At 40.7% G+C, this 24,755-nt stretch overlaps 1 protein-coding gene across 4 annotated transcripts in view; it reads right to left on the reverse strand.

Annotated features, from left to right (window-relative positions):
- LOC145356891 (AMP deaminase 2-like) overlaps positions 1-24,755 on the reverse strand; it is a 147,188-nt gene that overhangs the window by 114,965 nt on the left and 7,468 nt on the right. The window contains exon 1 of one of the 4 annotated variants that reach the window (XM_080209867.1): positions 24,336-24,497. The exons of 1 other annotated variant lie outside the window; for it this stretch is intronic. In XM_080209867.1, the coding sequence (XP_080065993.1) occupies positions 24,336-24,345 (10 nt within the window). In that variant the 5' untranslated portion in view covers positions 24,346-24,497. Of the gene's footprint in view, positions 1-12,596; positions 12,760-24,335; positions 24,498-24,755 lie in introns of those variants that run through there. 2 more of the 4 variants (XM_080209864.1, XM_080209863.1) reach the window with 2 other exon arrangements.

A 24,755-nucleotide genomic window follows, 5' to 3' on the forward strand; every position in this document is an offset into this window, starting at 1 on the left:
CAATTGATACACAGAGGTCGCTAAAGACAAACTGCCATAAAACAACCCTTTTATTACATGCAATGACAATGATGAACCTGAAAAGCTTCCTTCCAGAAAATTAATATAGACACACAGGTACTTCATAGGAAGTAATGATACTGCATATGAAAATCAGATCATCACAAGTTAACTTGGAAACCAGAAAATTAACAGAGAAAGACTGAATTTGTTTAAGTACAGTCACTGTTACATTATAGGAAACACAGCAGCCAATTTCCATAAGGCAAGCTTCCATAATCTGCAATGATAATGGCCAGGTATAGTCTGTTAGTGATGTTGGGTGCGGGATAAACACAACTATCTATGAAAAATCATAGAATCCCTACAGTGCAGAAAGAGGCCATTCGGACCACAATCCCACTCAGGCCCTGTGCCCATACCCTGTCACTTTAGCATGGCCGATCAACCTAATCCGCACATCTTTGGACTTTGGGAAGAAACCGGAGCATATGGAGGAAACCCACGCAGACACGGGGAGAATGTGCAAACTCCACACAGTCATCCAAGACTGGAACTGAACCCGGGTCCCTGACGCTGTGAGGCAGCTATGCTAACCACTGTGCCACCATGGTGCCATGGGATCTTTCAAATCCATTGAAAAGAGCAGACAGTGCTTCAGTTTAAGGCAACATCTCCAGTGGAGCACTCCCTCATAAGCACAAACTGACTCTCCAGTGTAATAAGTTTCTAAAATGGGATTTAAATCCACAAGCTGAGAGTACTAAAATTTAGCCATAGCTGACATGTAATTTCCAATCCTATAGAAAATAGCACGAATGTCATATCACCAGGAAAGCTACAGGGAGAAAAATGTCATATGTATTTCACTGTTTCTTGCAAAAGTATTGAATGTTGGACTGCTGAGATGGTCATAGTCCATTAGTTATCTACATGGGGATAGGAACTAATTGTCACAACCAGAAAATTAACACATTTCACATGTTACTGTTTCCTTCAGGTGCTCCAGTTTCCTCCCACAGTCCAAAAGATGTGCTGGTTAGGTGCACTGGCCATGCTAAATTCTCTCTGTGTACCCGAACAGGCACTGGAGTGTGGCGACTAGAGAATTTTCACAGTAACTTCATTTCACTGCAGTGTTTGAACCAAACTGATGGTTTATAAGGTCTGTTGCATCGTTGTGTAAAATGGACGACTAACAGCTATCAAGAAAAGAAGCTCAACAATTTTCATCTTTGTTTTTGTGGACAAAATCACAAATGCAACAGTCCTCACAAAGGAGGCATAGCTCCCAAAATTTGTCAGCCCTCATCAAACAGAAACAGATTAATTGACTTGAGCATATCCAAGGACTTTCTGGTGACACCATCTTGGCAACTGATGCCAACATCAATAACAACAAACCACAACAACACCCGCAACGGGAAGTTCCTCAAGGATTGGCAGCCCCTTCAGCCATCAGCAAAGGTGCATCATATGAAGACACCCCATCTGAATTGGATTTGTTTACTACATCTCTATCATCTTCCATAGATGATGGACATACATGGAAATTTTTTTAACTTTTTCAATTGCTCACAGGCCAGCATACTTTAACCATCGAGAAGAAGCTTTTTGTTAAAAGTTACACACTTGCACTGTGGGAATAAACGCGAACAGCTTCATCACAAGTGAAATATTCCACCTTTCCTGCATTTTTAAGTTAAAGTGAGTGTGGAGATGGGGAAACTATTGCGTGGGTGAGAACGAACTGTTGAAAATTAAGATCAAAGGAAGCTTATGTTGCAAAAACCAAAATATGTACAAGGGACACATTTTGTCAGTCTCGAACATCCTTTCTACTCGACAGTGACTTCTAGTGGCAACACAAGTTTGTGCTCACTTTGATACCATTCTCAGCAAAATGGAAATCTACAGCCTAAACATTTTCAGTCTTTATTAAGCAAACCGATGGATCTTGTTGCTCTCCTCGACATTCAATGTGGTTAGGATTTAAAAACTCCTGTTTAGATGTGGAGAGTCCTTTAACCTTACTATTAAGAGCCATGAACAACAGAATAGCATGTTAAAAGGACATTAAAGGTTATCTTGCATTTTGTGCTTTCTTCAAAGTTCCATGTTCATAGGCAGTGTAAGTTTTAAACCAGGAGAACATAATTCAGATTTTAATCTTCCTCGAACAAAAAAAAGTCTTCAATAGCACAGAAAGACAATTTAATTTCAGTCATGGCTCAGTTGGTAGCCCTCTTGCCTCAGAGTTGTAAGATTCATTGTTCAAGTTCCACTCAAAAGTTTGAGCAACAAAAGTTAAGGCCGGCATTCCACGTAATAGTGAGGGAGTGCTGCATTGTCAGAAGTGAAGTCTTTCAGATGACATGTTAAACTGAGGTCCTATTTGCCCTATTCAAGTGGATATAAAAGATTCTTTGACACTACTTTGAAGAGGAGTAGCAAGTACTGGTAGTGTCCTGGCCAAAATTCACCCCTCAATCAATGTCACAAAACACATTATCTGGTCTTTTTTATGTTGTTAGAAAATTTCTGCAGAGCTAACTCCAAACAAGTAACAATCAACACTGACAACCCTTCAACAAGTACTTCATTGGCTTTAAAGCACCCTAAGATGGCCAGTCACAGAAAATGCTGGAAAATCTCAGCAAGTCTGACAGCACCTATGGAGAGAGAACAGGGCCAACATTTCGAGTCTGGATGACCCCTCTCTCCACAGATGCTGTCAGACCTGCTGGGATTTTCTAGCATTTTCTGTTTTTGCTTCAGATTCCAACATCCGCAATATTTTGCTTTTAACATACGGTGAGATGTCCAGTGGTTGCGAAAGGTGCTAAACAAATTTAAGTTTTATTCCATTAGCCAGGGAGAGCATTTCTATATGAAGAAAAGAATCAGGGGTCTTTAACAACTGTGACATTAATCTGGGCTCTGTTAAACGTAGTTGATGCTCAGTGCAAATACTATGGAAACAATCCTGTTTTGGCACCTAATTTCAAACCTCCAGACCCTATTCATCACAAATGTCTTTAATTTTAATATTTTATTCCTGTGAGCTACACTGTAAGGCAATAATTTCATTATTTATAGACCAGGTCAGATGAAGGATATCAGTGAATTTGTTGGTTCTTAACAAAGTAAGAAGTCTCACAACAGTGTTGAGAGACTTCTCAATGTGTTTATCCCAATCCAACACCGGCATGTCCGCATCATCGGTTCTTAACAAAAGCAGGAGCCCTCTTGGCTATTTTCTGGTGCCGTCCCACAACACAGCCAGATATATCGAATTCAATTTCACAACTTACTATGGCAGGATTTGAAGTCTTGGATATAGGCTGCTAGTACCATAACTATTAGACTAACATAGTAAATGGATTATTGCCAACTAAATACCAAACATTTAACAGCTTCATGGCAAGGGGAAGCAGTGGTATAGTGGTACTGTCACTGAACTAGTAATCCAGAGACCAGGGTAATGCTCTGGGTACCCAGGTTTAGATCCCACCATGGTAGATAGTGACATTTGAATTCAATTTAAAAAATCTGGAACAAATAGTCTGATGATGACTATGAAACCACCGCCGAGTGTTGTAAAAACCCACCTGGTTCACTATTGTCCTTTAGGGAAGGAAATCTATCATTCCTACTTGGTCTGGCCTACATGTGAGCCACAGCAGCTTAGTTGACTCTTAAATGTCCTCAGGGATGGGCAACTATACACTGTTACTTTTGCAAATGCACCATAGAAAGCATTCATTCTGGTTGTCTCACAGCTTGGTATGGGCTCCTATTCTGCCCAAGACCACAAGGAACTACAAAAGATTGTGGATGCATCACACAAACCAGCCTCCCACCCATTGACTCTGTCTACACTTCCCGCTGACTCAGCAAAGCAGCCAGCATAATTAAGGACCCCACACCATGGACATTCTCTCTTTCACCTTGTTCTGTCGGGAAAAAGATACAAAAGTCTGAGGTCATGTACCAACTGACTCAAGAACAGCTTCTTCCCTGCTGCTGTCAGACTTTTGAATGGACTTACCTTGCATTAAGTTGACCTTTCTCTACATCCTAGCTATGACTGTAACACTACATTCTGCACTGTCTTGTTTCCTTCTCTATGAACAGCATGTTTTGTCTGTATAGCGCACAAGAAACAATACTTTTCACTGTATGTTATTACATATGACAATAATAAATAAAATCAAAATCAAATCAATAATGCTGGCTCAGCCAGTGACACCCATGAATGAATATAAAAACAATTAAGGCAAATGAATTATTGCTGAAGTTAACATTTTCCTTTTCTGCAAAATTGTGGTGTCTAGTCAGCAAACCACACTACATATGTAAGCATAAAACTTTGCAGGATCATGCGAGCCCAAATCACTTGAACTTAAATTTTATCAACTGCTTTAGATTCACACAAACTGCTAGTATTTATGTTTCTTGTGACAAATACGTAAGAACAAGAAACAAGAGTACCAGTTCTCCTCTCTTTCATTTGCCCCTCTTTAACAGTGACGTACATCTGCCTTTTTCCTCAACTGCGGTCCCTCCCCGCCCCCTACTGTGGTTGTGCACTTAACCAAGTCCAGCATTCTCAGGCCCTCACTGCTTCCCTTCTCTCCCAGAAAACATAGAAAAGCTGGAGGAGGCCATTTGGCCCTTTAAGCCTGCTCCACCATTTATTAGGATTATGGCTGATCATCCAACTCAATTGCCTAATCCTGCTTTCTCCCCATAACCTTTGATCCCATTCGCCCCAAATGCTATATCCAGCCGCCTCTTGAATACATTCAATGGTTTGACATCAATTACTTCCTGCGGTAATAAATTTCACAGATTCATCAGTCTTTGGGTGAAGAAATGTCTCCTCACCATGAGTTTCCTTCTCTGCCCTCACTTTTCACTCCACGAGCCTTCACAATCAAAGGATCATCCTCTGCCATTTCTGTCAACTCCAGCATAATGCCACCACAAAACACGTCCTCTTTTCATGCCCCTCCCCACCCGTCAGCATTCCACAGAGACTATTCCCTTTGTGACACTCCTCTATCACCCCAATCTTTCCTCCTTTTCCCATTCAATCGCAGAAAGTGTAACATCTCCCTTTCACCTTCTTGCTCCTCATTGTCCAAGACCCAAACATTCCTTTCAGGTGATGCAGCATTCCACTTGCACTTTCTTCAATTTGGTCTCCTGTATTTGCTGTTCCCAATGCGGTCTCTTCCACATTGGGGAGATTAAATGTAGACTGGATGATCATTTTACTGAACACGTTGTTCACTCTGACCCCACAGCCTTCTCGTCACTTGCCATTTCAACTCACCATCTTGCTCTCGTGCCCACATATCTGCCTTTGGCCTACTGCAATGTTCCAGTGAAATTCAACACAAACTGGAGGAACAACAGATCTTCCAATTAGGTATGCAACAGCCTTCTGGATTCAACATTTGAGTTCAACAACTGTAGACTATGAACTTTCTCATCCATTGTCACTCACATGTCATTTATTCTTTAGTTCTGTTTTCACTGAGCAGTCACTTTTGCTCTCCTATCAACCCATTCTGCTATCTTACCTTTATGCCACTATCAGCACCGTTAATCCATAATGCCATCACGTCTTGTGTCCATAACATATTTGTAAATCTCTCCTGAGCTCTGATTTACCCCTGACCTTCTATTCTGTTCCACCTTCTCCATCCACATTTCCAACTATATAATCCATCACATTTTTACTCCTCTTTGGCTCTGAAGCATAATCACACAGACTTGAAATATTAACTCTGTTTCTCGCTTCAGAGATGCTGCCAGATCCGCTGGATTTATCCAGATTTCCAGCATCGACAGTATACATTTAGATATTGTCCCATGGGTGTAATTTTCCCTACAATATCTTGCTAGAGTGGCCATCTATCACATGCATGAGTTCAAGTGAGCACAGCTGCACTAACTGACCACTAACAATGGTTGGATTGGATTGGATTCTATCACCACATACATGCACTTTCCAGTGAGGCTACTGATCAGTGATCTAGAGCTGGAACCCTTGCTAACCCAGTCATAACCATCTGGCCAGGACTAGAAAACTAATCCCAAATTACCAATCAAGACTTGTTACTCCCTCTGAATATTGCTCAGTACCACACTTGGCAATACATTTATTTACTGAAGCCCACTTTATTATAGCTAAGCAATTTCAGCATGTTCTCATCAATACTGAACTAAGAAACTTCTGGAGAGAGATATATTGTTCAAAAAGACAGAGTAGATATTAAAAGCATGTAACCAGCTGATCCATCCCATGCAGCCATGCGACAATTAGGCAATATGACTTTTAAATCATCCCCATCCAACATCAGCCATTTGATACCCTGGAAAGACGTAAAAAAACTAATGCTCCGACTGTAGGTGTGAGCAAAAATTAACTCCAAGACAGATTGTCTGACATCCCATACGGTGCACACAGTACATGTGGACACTCAGGAATTTTCCCAGCTCTCTTTTGAACACTTGCAGCAAAACTGCAGCCTCTACATTACCTGGCAAATTTTTCTAAAAGTCAATGACCCTCTGCAAAGAGAAAATCCTTTTGACATCTAATCTATAGTTAGTTATATGCTTACTAAATAAATGTGCCTCACGTTATGCACAAGAGACAATGTACCAAAGCTTTGCTGCCCACTGTCTGCATCCAAGGAACATTCAAACCACTGGGCAATCACCCAATATTTTTGAGATCACTCTCCATAAAAAGGGAAATAACCCAGACTCTACCAAACCAGACAAACTTGATGGCCAAATATATGTAAGAGCAAAATACTGCAGGTGCTGGAAATCTGAAATAAAAACAGAAAATGCTGGTTAAACTCAGCAGGTCTGGCAGCAGATCTGTAGATGGATCCTTTAGCTCCAAATCATTTGCTCTCTTCCTCTCCACAGATGCCAATAGGCCAAAAGTATGTGGTGCTCAGCATTGTGTAAAGGAAATGTCATAAAGTAGACACATTCTTTTCTTTCAAAGATCTGGTTACCAACATCAAGTCTCCAAAAGGGTCTTGGATATACAATTGAAAAGAATGGAAAGAGTTGCAAGGCTATGGGGATTGCGCTTCCAAAGAGCTGGCACATTTGTGATGGGCTGACTGGCCACCTTCTGTGCTGTATGATTTTTTTTTCCTCCCACCTTCAGACACAGTCAGTAGGACTAAAGAAAGAAGTTAGTGAAGAGTCAGTTGGAGTGGTCCTTCCAATTCTCAAGTATATAAAATTTGTAGGGTTTCACAGAAACATCATGTTCATCATACCATGATACTTCAGTAAAAGGGCATTTGCGGCCACAAGGAACTTGAAGAAAATTAAAATTAACACCTTGATCTCTGCTATGTAGCATCCTACCACCAAAATACAATATTATATACAAGATCCTTATTCACGTGAAGAATGATATTTCTGTAAACAACTTTGAGCAGCCTACTCAAAATGATTCGTATGCTGATAATTCAATCAACCCAATCCTGCACTGTTAAATCTTTTGATATCCTGTGGCCTTGGCTTATGCAATACTGAAAATATTATAGGAGAACCTCATATTAAAGGAAAGGCAGACGTGTTGGTTAGATGCACTGACCATGCTAAATTCTCCCTCAGCGTGTGCCCGAACAGGCATCAGAGTGTTGTCACTGGAGGATTTTCACAGTAGCTTCATTGCAGTGTTAATGTAAGCCTACTTGTGACACTAAATAAACTTAAAACTTAAATCTGAAACAGAAACAGAAATGTCTGGAAATACTCAGGCAGCATCTGTGGAAAGAGAAACAGAACTAATGTCTCAGATCAAAAACCTTTCTTCAGGTCCCACTTTAAGAACAGGAAACCAAAATATTGTTTGAGTGAAGTGAGACTACAGAATGCTGGGGTATACAGGAATCTGGTGACCTTGTGTGTGAATGACGAAACAAGTGAGCATGCAGATGTAAGTAACTTGGAAGGTAAATAGAATGATGGCCTTTATTGCTTGATGGAATATAAAATTAGGGGAGTCTTGCTTCGTTTGCGCAGGCTGAAACCTCATCTAGAACTCTTATTTAGAGAGTGACATACTTGCAGTGACAGCAGTTCAAAGAAGGTTCACTGGGTCGATTAAAAAGTTCAGCTTACACTCATTAACATTCAGGAGAATGAGAAATGATCTTATTGAAACATACAAAATTCTGAGGGGGCTTGACAGGGTAGGTGCTGAGAGGAAGCTTCCCTTTGTACAAGAGATCAAAATTGAAGGAGCACAGGAGGGCTGTGGCAGGTTAGTGATTTAAAGTATTTTAAAATTCATGTTTATCATTATGATCTCACTCTCCAATTTTCCTGATTAATCAAACTTAAATTTGCAACAAAAATGGTTGATTTTTTTTATTTGTTCGTGGGATATGAGCTTCACTGGCTAGGGCAGCATTTATTGACCATTGCTAATTGCCCTCAAGAAGGTGGTGGTGATCCACATTCTTGAACTGTTGCAGTTCATGGTACATTCACAGTGCTATTAGGGAGCGAGCCTCTGGATTTTGATCTAGTGACAGTGAAGGAACGGTGATATAATTCCAAGTCAGGGTGGAGTGCAGCTTGAAAAGAAACTTGCTGGTGATGGTAATCCACCGCATCTGCTGCCCTTGTCCCTCTAGGTGGTAGACTTTGTTGTGGTTTGGTACAACTGACTGGCTTGCTGTTTCAGAAGACATTTAAGAGTCAACCACATGTAGGGTAAACTGGGTAAGGACTGCAGATTTCCTTCCCTAAAGGACATTAGTGAACCAGATGGGATTTTAGGACCATTGTTTCATGGTTATCATTATTAATGATGTGGAGATGCCAGCATTGGACTGGGGTGGTCACAGTACGAAGTCTCACAACACCAGGTTAAAATCCAACAGGTTTATTTGGAATCATGAGCTTTCAGAGCACTGCTCCTTCATCAGTTAAGTCATTATTAAGACTTACTTTCAATCCCAGATTGTCAATTGGATTTAAATTCCATCATGGTGGGATGTGAACACTTGTCCCCAGAACATTAGCCCAGGTCTGTGCAGAACAAGTCCACTGACATTACCACTATGCCACTTAAATATTTGTTATAATATAATTACCAACATTTTGATCTATTTCTAGGTATGTTCAGAAAATTAAATTACTAGCACTTTTTCAAGTTGCATGCATATTGATCTTGTTTTAGATCACATAAATCATAATTCACTGTTGACCTGATGAGTTGTTTTCCCGTGGATTAGTTAGATGTAATCATGCTGCCATGACATTTGTAACCTTTTAACCCTCCTTTCTTTCCTTCCTAGATTGGTACATGTTGTGTTGCAATCACAGCATGCTGAAACCTTAGCCAAATAATCATTCCAAGTACGCCCCCGGATAAATGTCAGTAGGCTGTTCATTTATTTGGTCTTCACAGCTGAGCCCAGTTCTTCCCACACATACACACTTTGCATCAAAGGTCACTGCATAATCACTAAGGTCAGGAACCCTGGGTAAAGGCTTGACACTTAACCCAGATATGGAAGGTGATGTGATTTCAGTACTTTTAACACTACCCTGTTAACAACCCACATCTGAAGATTAAACTTGTTTCTCATCTGAATTGTTATATATAATAATTACTATACATCATAGTGTCAGACGTTGAGCCCACTAAGTAATACCTCTTTGGTGAATCACTTCGGATGAGAAAAAGTCAAATTGATAGGACAAACAGCAAAGCTACTTAGAACCATATTATTGGGTGTTGTGAAAAATTATAACTGCTTAAGACTGGGAGTGCTTGGGATTTTGTGTAAGGCCATATGCCACGTTGTATGGCAGCTGATTTAAATATGGCACAGCAGAATCCTGCAGGCTGCTTATAGACAAATTTGCTAATAATCCCCTGAGCTGTAGGAGAACACAACTGGCTTGATTGCAATTTGCACATATTAGAACATTGGCAAGATTTTGTTACCAGAATGGTACATTTAGATCCATGTATCCTTGTGCAAAATGTAAGTATTCTTGAAACTAAATTAAGCCACAATAATAATCATGATAGATCACAAGCCAGAAATTGCGAGGTGTTGGGATTAATTTTCACATGTTGCTTATTTGGGTCTAAAGAAACAATTTGCATCTTGTAGAATGGAAAATATAAGGCATCTTTTGTGAACAAAAACTGTAGTTGGCAGATAAACAAAGATACCTTTTTGAATCAAGCGTTATCTCAAATAGGCAGCATTAGTAACATTCATTGCAACTCGTAGCTGTGTGCAGCAAGCATTTGTTATAGATCATTCTAGAAACTGTTTATAGAAAGTGATTATGGCAAAAGAATTATGTGACAAGTGGTCAGTTCTATGTGTGGCTGACTAGAAGAAACTCAGCATAGTAGGAGCCAGCCATTCAGCCCCTCACACCTGCTACTTCATTCAATAAAATTGTTGCCGTCCTATCATCTCCATTTTCCTGCCTGCCTCTCATAACCCTTGACCCTCTTGTTGATCAATATACTAATTCAACCTTGAACACATTCAATGACTCAGTCACTGGGGTAGAGAATTCAAAACAATGCCAACCTTGAGAAAATAAATTACACCTCATCGCTGTCTTAATTTGGGGAGACCCTTAGTACTGAAACTGCGCCCCCTAGTTCTAAATTTCCTCACCAGGAAAACATTCTCTCAGCATCAACTACGTCAAGCCCTCCCAGAATCTTGTACATCTCGACAGGAACACATCCCACTCTACTAAATTCCAATGACTATAGGTCCAACCTGCTCAACTTTTCCTTGCGTGACATGATGGGAAGGCGACAGCCTATTGGTATAATTTTAACTATTAATCCAGAAATCCAGATAATGTTCTGGGGACCTGGATTTGAATCCTGCCATGGCTGGTGGTGAAATCTGAATTCAATAAAAAAAATCTGGAATTAAGAATCTACTGATGACCATGAAACCATTGTTGATTGTCGGAAAAACTCATCTGGTTCACTAATGTCATTTAGGGAAGGAAATCTGCCGCTCTTACCTGGTCTGGCCTACACGTGACTCCAGGGCCGCAGCAATGTGGTTGAGTCTCAATTGCCCTCCGAAATGGCCTAGCAAACACTCAGTTGTATCAACCGTTACAAAGTCTCAACAAAGAAATGAAACCGGATAGCAACCCACAGCACACAAATTGCAGCGATTCAAGATGGCAGCTCACCACCACCTTCTCAAGGACATTTAGGGATGGGCAATAAATGCTGGCCAGCCAGTGACGTCCATGTCTCACGAATGAATAAAAAAAAACTCCTTCATCCTAGAAATCAAACTCATGAACCTTCTCTGATTCCCTTGTAATTTTAACTGTTCCAGAATTGGTGGCAGTGCTTTCAGCTGCCTAGGCCCTAAGATCTAAAATTCCCTCCTCACATCTCTTTTTTTCTCCTCTCTCCAACGCACGCCCCAAAACCTATTTCTTTAACCAAACTTTTGGACATCTGTCCTAATAACGCTTCAGCTGGCATAGTGTCAACTGTTTGATAATACTCTTGTTGAGGTACTTTACAGCTTAAAAGTGCTGTATAAATGTTGTTTAAATAAATATGATCTGGCATCCAGGAATGCATTTCACAATGCAAAATCATATAAAATAACCTGAAATGTTAACTGGTTTTCTCTCCACCTGCGCCGAATGCTCCAGCACTTTATTTCAGATTTTCAGCATCAACGCTATTTTGCTTTTGCATCCAATCTAGTGATAGATTTCCAATCATACAACTCTCTCTGCCACAATTTTTTGAACATTTTAATTTTGTACTTCAATATTTATTATTAATACAGTATTCACAAGAAGTAATTTTACTTTGATCCGTAACACATCTGTAACTTTAAAAATCTATTCATATCTATTGTTATTTTTACTAAGTGGCTAGATAGTGGTGCAATGTTAATTGAGATCATCATCTTTAATACATTTATTGATAAAACTATTCTACAATATTCACATTGAATTTCAAATTCCACTCACAAATGTGTAGAGATGACAATGTTTAAGCCACGTCCGCTGCTCAATCCTCAACTAAAACATATCTCAGTGTGGAAAAACCAAAACAGAAGAACAACAGATTCCACTCAAGGGCGAGAAACATACCAACCTACGGCTGAAATCACCGAGCCTTCCCGCGCTGCCCATTTAATTGATATAAGCTCACAATAACATAAACAAACGCATGGAGAAGAAGAGGAGCCAGGAGGCACCTCATGCATTAAATCGTGGACCAGTTGCTGTATTTTTGGTGGGGACTGCATAGTAACAGGCACCATCACCACTGAACTGAGATCTAGCAAATAAAACAGGTTTGATCATGATTAAAATTAAATTGTTGGAATTATGCAGATTTTTTAAAAAGAGTACATTTGAGAAGGAAAGAGTTGGCAATAAATACATATTCAGGGAATTTGAGAAGCACTTCATAAAATGCTGTCAGATCAACAAGCAAATAAAGACCGTTGATTTTTTTTTCCCCCCAAAAGTGTTTTTTTTTGCCTCCCTCCTTGGGGACTCACCTGTGGTGGTGGGCTCAGCGTTTTGGAGGCTGCTCCTGCCGTGCAGCCTGGGTCGCAGCTTCTTGGCTCTGATGGGGATGGGGTCGGACATGTTGTCTTCACCCGGGGAGTCGGACGACTGAGAGGAAGAGCGGCAGCAGCGGCGGAAAGAGGAGGAGGAGGAGGAGGAAGAAGAAGAAGAGGACGACGACGCCGCCGCCGCCGCCGCTCTTTGACGCGAATTGATCGAGCAGACCAGAACGGAGCAACTTCCCCTCAGATTTCCGCCCCGAGCCGCCCGGGGTGGCGGGCCAACGGGCGGCCGGGCCGCGAGCTCGAGGCCCGGGCGGGAAGGCCGCCGGGCCGCTGCCCCTAGCAACGGGGCCCAGGCCCAGGCCCTCCTGGGCACACAGCTCATGCCCCAGAAGCTGGGAACCACTAAAAAACTCATTATTTACCAACACCAATCTTTATATAAAAAAAAACAAACATACATTCACAAACAAAAACAGAAAATGTTTTGTGTTTCAGATTCCAGCATCCGCAGTATTTTGCTTTTATATTAAACAATACACACTGTTGGAGGAACTGTTTTGAAAGACCTACTCTATTCTTCTGACTTTTATTTGCTGCTGCAAGTCTTCAAATACCATATTAAAAATAAACCCTCACTCAGTAAACATGGTGACAGGCAATCCTAGAGTGCTAACAACATGTTTTGGAAAGATAAAAGCACTCCTATTTTGGCAAACGTTGCCCTTGCCAAAAATATTTCTCTGTATTGTATTACCAATAAGTGTAAAAGGGAATGGGAAAGCAGTTGGTACTCAATTGCCCAGAAGACTGCTTTGAATGGAAGCTGGATCTAATAGTCCTGTCTTTCAACTCATTTATTTGGCTGTTCAATCTACCAGCTAAATGAGTGAGTTGACACAGCTAATAATAATATTACTGGAGGGATTTCTGGAGACTGGCAGCCAAGTTGCCAGCAAAAAGGTCAATATTTCTTTTGATGTGACTCTCAGAAATAGATGGGGAAAAATAGGATACTAGTTTCTTAAAATAGTTCACTAACAAGCTAAAAAGCTCTCTGGGCACGACAATCCAAAGTGTAGTATTACAGCTTTAATAATTGTTTAAAAAAAACAATGGCTAAAATTAAAATGCTAAAAAAAAGTCCTGGCAGTAAATTCTCCAAAGTTGCAGTGTTGACATTTTCATTGAGATTATAGAAAGATGTGCACATCAATGAAGATCAAATAACACGTGGTTGAGTTAAAGATATGCCAATCCCTCCCAGTGTTGATTGCTCATTTTTTACGATAAGCTTGAATTTTTATGATGGATTTCACATATTCAAGGTGCTTCATAATCAATAAATTACCTCTGATTAGTGTCCCTGCTGTTTTGGGATTAAAAAGTAACCATTTTGTGCACATCAACAGATGAAATAAATTACTTCAGAATTTTTGTTCATTAGTTGAGAAAGAAAACATAGTGGAATTATCAGTTTTTGTCTCAAAACGAGAATGAAAGGCAATAATATAAAACAATAATATAAAAGTTAAGAAAACTCTAAAGCAGGTTTGACTATTCACCAGGACTTAGTTAAGCTTTGTCCTCAAAATGTTCACCTTGGGAGTGCAAGACTGTAAATGTCAAACATTATGACTCAATGCCTGTACAACAACCCCATGAGCATTTGTACAACAGGAAATACCGGCACATAGAGAAAAATGATACATTTACTATTTTATGTTGCCAGAACTCAATTATTGTAAAATGTTGATTTTTCTCTTTTCAGCTATACATGGACCTGCTGCATACTTCAATCATTTTCTGTTTTTTAGTTTAGGTTTTCTGTACATGCAATTTTTGTATTGTCCGTGCCTGTCAATATTACCCATTCATAAATATTTTTATTACAAAACAAATATTACTTTAAAAATCTGCTTCTGGTACCCAATTTCATTTTATATTCAAAATAATTTCATTTCCATGCATTATAATATTGGTTTAAAACTTGTGATTTATTTCTAAAATAGTTCACTTTGAAATAACAGACTTGTGATAATTTAATAATGGAATAATGAACTGTGTGCAGTTTTGGGCGCCGCACCTGCGCAAAGATATTTTGGCCTTGGAGGGAGTGCAGAGGAGGTTTACTAGGCTGATACCGGAGTTGAGGGGGTTGAACTATGAGGAGAGGCTGAATAAACTAGGCTTGTACTCATTGGAGTTTAGAAGAATGAGGGGAGATCTCATTGAGACGTATAAGATGATGAATGGGATGGATAGGATAGAGGTGGAGAGACTCTTCCCACTGAAAAAAGACAGTAGGACTAGGGGGCACAGCCTCAAGATAAAGGGGGGGCGTTTTAGAACGGAGTTGAGGAGGAACTTCTTCACTCAAAGGGTGGTGAATCTCTGGAATTCTCTACCCATTGAAGTGGTGGAGGCTGCCTCGCTAAGTATTTTCAAGAAGCAGGTTGATGGGTTTTTGATAAGAGAGGGGATTAAGGGTTATGGGGAGAGGGCCGGAAAGTGGAACTGAGCCACGACAGATCAGCCATGATCTTATTGAATGGCGGGGCAGGCTCGAAGGGCCAGATGGCCTACTCCTGCTCCTATTTCTTATGTTCTTATGAATATACTTCCATGTTGGGACTAGGATTTCACTACAGCATAAAATGCTGATCAAATTTTCATGTGGTCACATTATGCCTATAATCATGAAGATTTCAGAAAAGCACCAGAGTAAGAAAGTGAAATTTGTATTCTATGTTCATTTAGTGTATGAAAAATACATGGTGGCACAGTGGTTAGCACCACTACCTCACAGTACCAGAGACCCGGGTTCGATTCCCAGCCTGGGTCACTGTGTGGAGTCTGCACATTCTCCCTGTGTCTGCAATGGGTTTCATCCGGATGCACCAGTTCCTTCCCATAGTTCAAAAGACGTCCTGGTTAATTGCATAAGCCATGATAAATTCTCCCTCATTGTACCCGAATAGGCACCGGAGTTTGGCAACTAGGGAATTTTCACAGTAACTTCACTGCATGTAAATGTAAGCCTACTTGTGACACTAATAAATAAACTTTTTAAAATAACCAGAGGTGTGTCAAGTGTAGAACATGTCCTTCCAAATTTTTTGTGGTGCTGCAAGTGTCTTTGAGTTGTATAATATTTAAGATCAAATATTCATAGTACATCAGGTTTGTTACATGGTTTGAACAATTTGAGATAATTTCAGTGTAGCATATTAGGTTAAATGAGACTTTCCTGTTTGTATGGCTGTAACAGATGACAGAGTTTCCTATATACCAGATCAAACAAAAAGACTTTGTGTTGCATGATAGTGACTTGGCACTATAGCCCCACCCCTTCACTTTTTGTAAGTAGTGCTTCTCACTGGCAAAGTCCCACATCACCGGTGATATTAAACTGCCTCATGTGTGATATTGCAAGTGTGGTCCATTTCAAATAATGGACAGAGTGAAAGAATCATTAGGTAAAAGCTTTAAAAAGTGCAGTGTTGCACTACCAATAAACCTTATAATCACAAAAGGTTGCAAAAAAATGCAGTTCAACTATGATTTTCCCCAAGATAATGTTTGGTCAGAATTGGAAGTACAATTGTTCAAACAATTTTTGCAGGAAAGGTAACCCTGGAAGTTTGCCAGTGCACTGCTGCACTAATTGATTTTTAGGTTCGTGCCAAGACTCCTCACACGAGGCCTGTAACTGAAACTAGGGAAAACAGCAGCCTTTCCATTAGATCAAAGGTTAAGAGGAGATCCAACTGATGTTTTCAAAATTATAGAAAGTTTTGATAAATTCAGAAAAAACAGGGATGAAGAAGATATGAGGACTTCTAAAAACGTAGATGGTCATTGTGCCACCACTCTACCCAATGCTTAGCACTGCTGCCTCAGAGGACCTGGTTCAATTCCAACCTCAGGTCACTGTCTGTGTGGGTTTACTCCAGGTGCACCAGTTTCCTCCCATAATCCAAAGATGTGCAGGTTAGGGTGATTGGCCATGCTCAATTGACCCTAGTGCCAGGGGGATTAGCAGGATAAATATGTGGGGATGTGGGAATGGGGCCTGAGTGGAATTGTGGTCAGTGCAGAATTGAGGGGCTGAATGGCTTCCTTCTGCACTGTCAGGATTCTATGGTGGAAGAAGAATCAATCATACTTTTAAGAGAGAAATTGATAAGTACTTGAAAATTGGATTTTAAAAATAAATTGGGGAAGGGCAAGGTTTTGGTATCCAGTGGACAGTTGATTTAGAGCATAGTGGCCTTCTACTGTGCTACAAAATGCTTTTGCTTTGAGTCATCAGAAGGAACTTCCATTAATGTCTGCTTGGCTCAGCTATTATCTCCAAATTGGAAGACTAGCTTCAAGTCCTGTTTGCATTCTTAGACAAGATAAAGTGTGTTAATGCAATTACTTTCCTTTTGCATAATTCTTGTGCAATGCTCCCATTTTACCATTCTGAAATCAGCCTGGTAAATGGTGCATTGAAGTGGTGAAGGTGGAGAAAAATAAAACATCTTGTAGAAAGACTGTAATTTAGAACTGTTAAAATGTCTGTCACACACAAAAAAAATCCCTACACACATTTCTCTCTGCCTCTCTGAAGTAAATATAGAGCATTACATTGACATTGTTTCTATGGCAATAGATTGGCTCAATCTAAGCAATTATCACAATCTTGCTGTGTCCCATTGTGCAATGAGTTAGCTTTCCAATGATTCATCCACTTTAACTGAAAGCAACAACATTTTTCTTTAAAAATATATTTTGCCATCCTCACTATTTTTGCCAGCTCTACAAACGAGAAAATATAAGATTCATGTTCCCCCACCTCTTGAACAACATCTTGTTTCACGTTAACTTTTCTAGAAGACAACATAACCCAGGGGACATAGAAGAGGTGAATAAATAGCCAAGGTCTTTTCTCCAGGGTAAGTGAATCCAAAACGATAAGTTTTAAGGCGAGAGGAAAAAGATTTAAGAGAGACCTGAGGGGCAACTTTTTCACACAGAGGAATGAGCTGCCAGAGGAGTGGTTGAGGCAGGTACAATTACAACATTTAAAAGACATTTGGACAGGTACATGAAGAGGAAAATTTCAGAGGGATATGAACCATATGCAGACAAATGGGACTAGTTTAGTTTAGGAAACCTTGGTTGGCATGGACAAGTTGTGCGAAGGGCCTGTTTCTGTGCTATATATCTCTATGGTACAATTCATGTGATGTTGCCCAATAGATGACAATACTTTCGTAATAACACCCCATGAAATACAAACAGTAAAGATGGAGTAGATTAGAATTGCTGTGTACATCAGAGTTCTGCACAATTAAGAACATTGTTTTCAAAGTATTTTGTCCAGAACTAATTTCTGACTTTATCATTACATGTAGTTTAATTACTTTGCATTTTCCCGGAGAGCCAGATATGAATAATGCTATTTGCCATACTTGTTCATTATATAATTGACATTTAAACAATTACTGGACTCAAAATATAAATGCAAAGGCCTCTAATTGACTGAATCATTAGTCACAAATTGGTTTTGCAACTTGAGTTCACTGCTCAAAGTATAAGGTGCTATAAAAGAGTTTCTCTAATAGAAATGACAGTGACTTGCTCCCACAAAAGTCACACATTTTGGTTTAAGTAACCTATTATGAATCAGGTTACTTCTAAAAATAAACATCTCCACTTGTCTGAATGAATCTGCAATCTGTCTCATTCAGCATCATCAATTTGCCTCTAGTGTTGACAGCCCTGCAACAATTCTGAGCTGCCCACTTAAATATTATCAATTTACAACGCTAACAACTGAATTAAGTGGTGTCCACTTGTAGTACCTGGAAGATAATAATAAACATTGTAATTTCTCAATCTAATTACAATGTTATTGAAAGACACAGTAACTATAAAATTACTACCTGCCTATTGCGAAAATTTGGAGCATTAATCTTCCTTTGTTAATCCCATAAGGAGCATTGAATGTTTCTCAAAAGTCAATGCATAATAAACGTTTACAGTCATTAACAGTCACAACCCCACTTATATTCCAGATCACAGTTTTGCATTTCAATCCGTGTGCGATTGCTCCAAAATTGAAAAATGCAACTTTAAAGCCATTGTGCCAATAAGGATGGCAGAAAGTCACATTTGTGACATTGTGAAAGATCCCAGTCGGACTAGCAATGTCGTGTTGCTGAAATATACTAGTAGGTTGAACTTGGCCAACCCTAAAATGGCGGAAAATAGCTCACATTTTAAGAATTTACATTGCTCCTTTCGTAACCTCAGGATGTCAAAAACTGCTTTATGATGAAGCACTTCTCAAGTCTAGTCACTTGCAATGTAGGAAAAGGAAGCCAATTTGTTCACAGCAAGGTCGCAAAACTGCACTAACATAAATAACTAGAAAGGAGATAAATATTGGCCAGGTCAATCGGGAGAACTCTGACACTGTACAATATTCTACATCTACTTGAGAGAATAAATGGGACTTCTGTTACGAAAATGGCACATTCAAAAATACAACTCCCCCTTCAGCCCTCTGTTAAATACTGAAGCATATCAAAAAAACAACATAATTCAAAGAAAATCTTTCAACGGCATTGGTATTATTTTATTTTTCTTTTGTATATCCTTCCCTCCAGGAGAGAACCTATTGCAATAAATAGGATTTAACCAACACTTCATCATTGACCCAATCAAAGTTCTTGATTTTTAAACTTAAATAGGGGAAATTATGAAGGCGTGAAAGCAGAATTGCTAAAGTGAACTGACAAATTAGATCAAGGCATAGGTCAATAGGGATACAGTGGTAGATATGAAGAGGTATTTCAGAATACATAGAATAAATACATTCCAACAAGAAGGAAAAATGCCAAAGGGAGGATCCACCATCTATAGTTAATCTAAAAAGATGAAGATAGCAAACTTTTTAAAAAATGCATATAATTGTACAATGATAGATATTGGACAAAATATAACAACAGCAAACAATGACTAGATCAATAAGAAAGGAAAATCAGACTGTGAGAAGGTTATATGAAGACAGATAGTAAGAATTTCTATAAATATTTTTAAAATAGTTAAAGTGTGCATTGGTCCTATAGAAAGTTAGTCTGGGAAATTAATAATGGAAAATAAAGAGATGACAAATGAATTGGACAGGCATTTTGCATTAGTCTTAATATCCCGGAAAAGACTTTAAATCAGGAAATAGAAGGAAGAAAATCACAATCACCAGGAAAGTGGTACTGACCAAATTGTTAGAGCTGTGGGCTGACAAGACCCTGGTTACTAGTAGACTTCATAATAGAAATGGCTAGTTGATGCTTTGGTTTTAATTTTGCCAAATTCCATAAGATTTGGGGAGGATTCAATTAGATTAGTAAATTGTGAATGTAACCCCATTATTCAAAAAGGCAGGGAGACAGAAAGCAGGAAGCTACAAGCCAGTTAGCTTAACAACTGTGAAATGGAACATGTTAGAAGCTATTACTATAGCAGAGCATTTAGATAAATTCAAGGTAATCAGGCAGAGTCATCATGGTTTGGATGAGTGGGAAATCATGTTTATTCCACATATTGGAATTATTTGATGAATTAACATATGCTGTGGATAAAGGTGGGTGTACTGTACTCATATTTCCAGAAGGCATTTGATAAGGCGCCACATAAGGGGCATCTTGACAAATACAATGAAGAGGACGGGAATAGAAGGATATGGTCCCTGGAAGGATAGCAGGTTTTAGTTCAGATGGGCAGCATGGTCGGTGCAGGTTTCGAGGGCTGAAGGGCCTGTTCCTGTGCTGTAATTTTCTTTGTTCTTTTTAATAAAAGGTTATTGCAGAAAATTATGGTGTAGGTGGTAACATGTTGGCATTGATACAAGATTGGCTAGCTAACAGGAAACAGACTTGGCATAAATGGGTCTTTTTCTAGTTGGCAAAATTTGAGGCCGCAGCTGGAGTACTGTGTGCAGTTTTGGGCGCCGTACTTACGCAAGGATATTTTGGCCTTGGAGGGAGTGCAGAGGAGGTTTACTAGGCTGATGCTGGAGTTGAGGGGGTTGAGCTATGAGGAGAGGCTGAATAACCTAGGCTTGTACTCGTTAGAGTTTAGAAGAATGAGGGGAGCTCTCATTGAGACGTATATGATGATGAATGGGATGGATAGGATAGAGGTGGAGAGACTCTTCCCACTCAGAAAGGATAATAGGACTAGGGGGCACAGCCTCAAGATAAAGGGGGGGTGCGGTTTAGAACGGAGTTGAGGAGGAACTTCTTCACTCAAAGGGTGGTGAATCTCTGGAATTCTCGGCCCGTTGAAGTGGTGGAGGCTACCTCGCTAAATATTTTTAAGACGCGGGTTGATGGGTTTTTGATAAGAGAGGGGATTAAGGGTTATGGGGAGAGGGCGGGAATGTGGAACTGAGCCACGACAGATCAGCCATGATCTTATTGAATGGCGGGGCAGGCTCGAAGGGCTAGATGGCCTACTCCTGCTCCTATTTCTTATGTTCTTATAAGTGGTATGCTACAGACATTAGTGCCAGAGCCTAAACTTTTTACAATTTATACAAATCAATTGGATGAAGGGACTGATGGCATGGTTGCTCAATTTGCTGTTGACACAAATACAACTAGAAAAGTAAGTTGCAAAGAGGACATAAGGAGGCTACAAAGGATTTATTTGGACATCATGAAATGGTAGGGTGCTATTAAAATGATTTTGTTTGCACAAGTAAATCAACTGCCATGTATTTTGTAAACTGGAACAGTCATAAGCTAAAAAGTAAAGTTGTTTCCTTTCATGTTTAAATATTGTTCAAGTGTTAATAGTTAAGTTGCTTCATTTGTTTTTAAACTGTGTTATTAAATAAAGTTTGTTTTACTACAAAAGATCCATACTTCTCAGTGGAATCATTCCTGGGAGGAAGCATCTTTCATCACATTTACGCTAAAATAGAAAAAAACCGTTGCAATCTAATCTGGCTTCATAATATAGCTTGGGGTTCAGGTTCAGGACTCTAACAGTAATCACTGGCTAAATCTGACTAATAGGTTTATGGTTGTTGATTGGCAAACGAGACTCTCAGGAAAGCTGAGGAGTCAAGGAGATAAGAATGGACTCTGACCTACACAATCACAGTGGTACAGGTCGATTGGAATTTGGATTGGCAGATCATGCATTGTGGAGAGTTGTCACGTTGTTGCATGACTGCAATTCATCACGGAAAAGATAAGTCAGAGATTAAGATGCAAATTTTCCAATTCCACCCACCATAGCGGAATCGTAGCGGACCATGGAAAGGTCCGATGACCTTGGGCGGGATTTTCCAGTTTTGGGCTGAGCGCGACTGGAAAATCCCGCCCCATGTGTCTTTTGGAGAAAATGGAGGGACTAAGACTGAACTTCTTGAGGTTAGGGGCAAGAACAGCAACAGTGTGAGGGAGGGGATGATTAAGTGCAACTCGCAGAGCAGGATAGAGAGTGGGTGGTTGGATTCATGGAGAGATGTGTGGAGAAGATCAGGGAAAAATGATAGGAGAAAGAGCTATGAAGTAAACAAGGCAGAGCAACCTATCACACGCAAGTGTGCATACAGGCCTGATGCTAAATACAAAGTCCATCAGCTTTTCGCACTTGCAATACACTCCAGACCTCCATGGCTCAGTGGCTAGCACTCTCATCTCCGAGTCAGAAAGTTATGCGTTCAAGTCCCATTCCAGAAACTCAATCAAAATAATTGTCCTCTGGTCCTCCTCTAATGCTTTTGTCCTCTGGAATGCTTCCCTTCTCATCGGTGAGACATCACGCCGGCAACAATCACTACTGCTCTGCATTAGCAGGAACGCCAGGGGGTATCAGAAGGCATTGAGGCCCCTGGGTGATCGGGGAATGGTTGGGCAGTGACCGGTTTGGCACCGTGAAGTTTATTTATTAGTGTCATAAGTAGGCTTACACTAACACTGCAATGAAGTTACTGTGAAAATCCCCTAGTTGCCACACTCTGGGCACCTGTTCGGGTACACTGAGGGAGAATTTAGCATGGCCGATGCACCTAACTCAGATTGAGAGAGGAAACCAGAGCACCCGGAGGAAACCCATGCAGACGTGGGGAGAACTTGCAAACTCCATACAGACAGTGACCCAAGCCGGGAATTGAAACTGGGTCCTTGGCGCTGTGAGGCAGCAGTGCTAACCACTGTGCCATCCTGCAGCCCTAGTGAGCCAGGAGCAATACCAAGGGTGTGGGGCCTGAGGTGGGGTGTGCTTGAGTGTTGTGGGGCTATGACAGAGGGGGCTTTGCACAATTTCAGGGGGTTTATGCAGAGGGGGCCTACGCAAAGGTGTCTGGTCATGCAAGGAGGGGATCTCCTAAAGGGGGCTGGTCATACAAGGGGGAGGTACAAGTGGCTATGCAAGGGGTGGGGTCATGCAGAGGTCATGACAGGATGTGGAATCTCAGGGATCCGCCAGGGGACTCATCGGCAGGGTCCTGATGCTGGCGTCCCGAGTTGGTGTGGGTGGGGTGGGGGGGATGGGGAAGTGACAATGCTGCCGATGATAGTGGGGGAAATCCAAAGTCCATGGAGGGTGGGGGGAAAGCTGGGCAAAGATCTCCCGATTTAATGGCCGATCAGGACACCCTACACAATGGTGCTCGGGTTCTATGCAGCCAACTTCCCTGGCATACTTAGGCTCCGTATCCCCTGCCCTGCCAACGCAAAGCTCCCAGCTGTTGGAGAAACAGAATGTGGGAAGATTGCGTTACTGAACTCATCTGAAAGACTTGCAGGGTGGACTCTTGTTTCCATGCTGCTATGACACTTAGAAACACTTTGGGAAAATTCCATCTGTCCATTCTCAACGGGACGCACAGTGGTTAGCACTGCTGCCTCACAGTGTCAGGGACTCGGGTTCAATTCCTGGCTTGGGTCACTGTCTGTGCATAATCTGCACATTCTCCTCATGTCTGCATGGGTTTCCTCCCACAGTTAGGTGCAGTGGCTGTGCTAAATTCTCCCCCACTGTACCCAAACAGGTGCCAGAGTGTGACTAGAGGATTTTCACAGTAACCTCATTGCAGTGTTAATGTAAGCCTACTTGTGACACAAATAAACTAAATAAAATTTTAAAAATTAATCGCTTTACAGGAAAGAATGGCCATTTGGATTTGGAACAATGGTAACTGGCACTAAGAATTGAATCAGTCCTTCCTACAGGAGGAGCAGCACTCCGAAAGCTCGTGATTCCAAATAAACCTGTTGGACTTTAACTTCGTTGTTGAGAGACTTCTTACTGTGCCCACCCCTGTCCAACGCTGGCATCTCCACATCATGGTTTATGGAAAAAAATCATTTAAAAACAAACTACAGAGGTGAAAGAAAGCCCATTGTGATGATGTAAGCACTTTTGACAGAATACTGACTTTAATCTACGACTTGCCCCAAACATTCTGGAACTGTAAATGAATTGGAGCACCTTGTGAAATCCCTCTGGAAATAACTGGGACTCAGAAACTTTCACGTTTCTCTCTCTCGCCCATTAAAACAGCAGAACTTCCTCTTGGCACCGGTCCCACTTCTCTTCGGTGCTGTTAAAGTTTACAAATCTCAACAAAAGAAGTGAGTACGGGCGTGGTGCCGCTCCTAACCGGGTGGACAGGTTACCTGAGAAGCCTTCCGGAGCTCTGGAAGTCTCACTCACCTGTAGACATCGTGGAAGCTTCAGCCACGGGCAAACCAGCTAACAGCAAAACAAAACTCTGGGAAGTTGCCCACGATTAACTTGCAGCCTCTAAAAACGTTAAAATATTAAAACTTCGCACTTAATGCACGAAAAATAATAAAACAGGATCCTGAACAGGGACAATATAACACCAGCAGCCGTTTAAACAACTCCTACACTCTGTATAGCGGTCAGAGGGGGAGACTGACGGAAACCGTTCGCTTTTCCCTCTTCCGTTTCCTTGAACATCATGCTTCTGACGTACTGAGAAATACATCCATTAAACATTAAACTGGTCACAAATCAGTGCTCGCCCTCCAAAGCATGTAATTGTGATCCCGAGGAGAAAAGCTACCAGCACGTTATGAAAGAATTGGAAACATCCTCTATTACTGAATC

The sequence above is a fragment of the Carcharhinus amblyrhynchos genome, chromosome 22, assembly GCF_965287045.1.
Source record: "Carcharhinus amblyrhynchos chromosome 22, sCarAmb.v2.hapA, whole genome shotgun sequence".
Taxonomy (NCBI): Eukaryota; Metazoa; Chordata; class Chondrichthyes; order Carcharhiniformes; family Carcharhinidae; genus Carcharhinus; species Carcharhinus amblyrhynchos.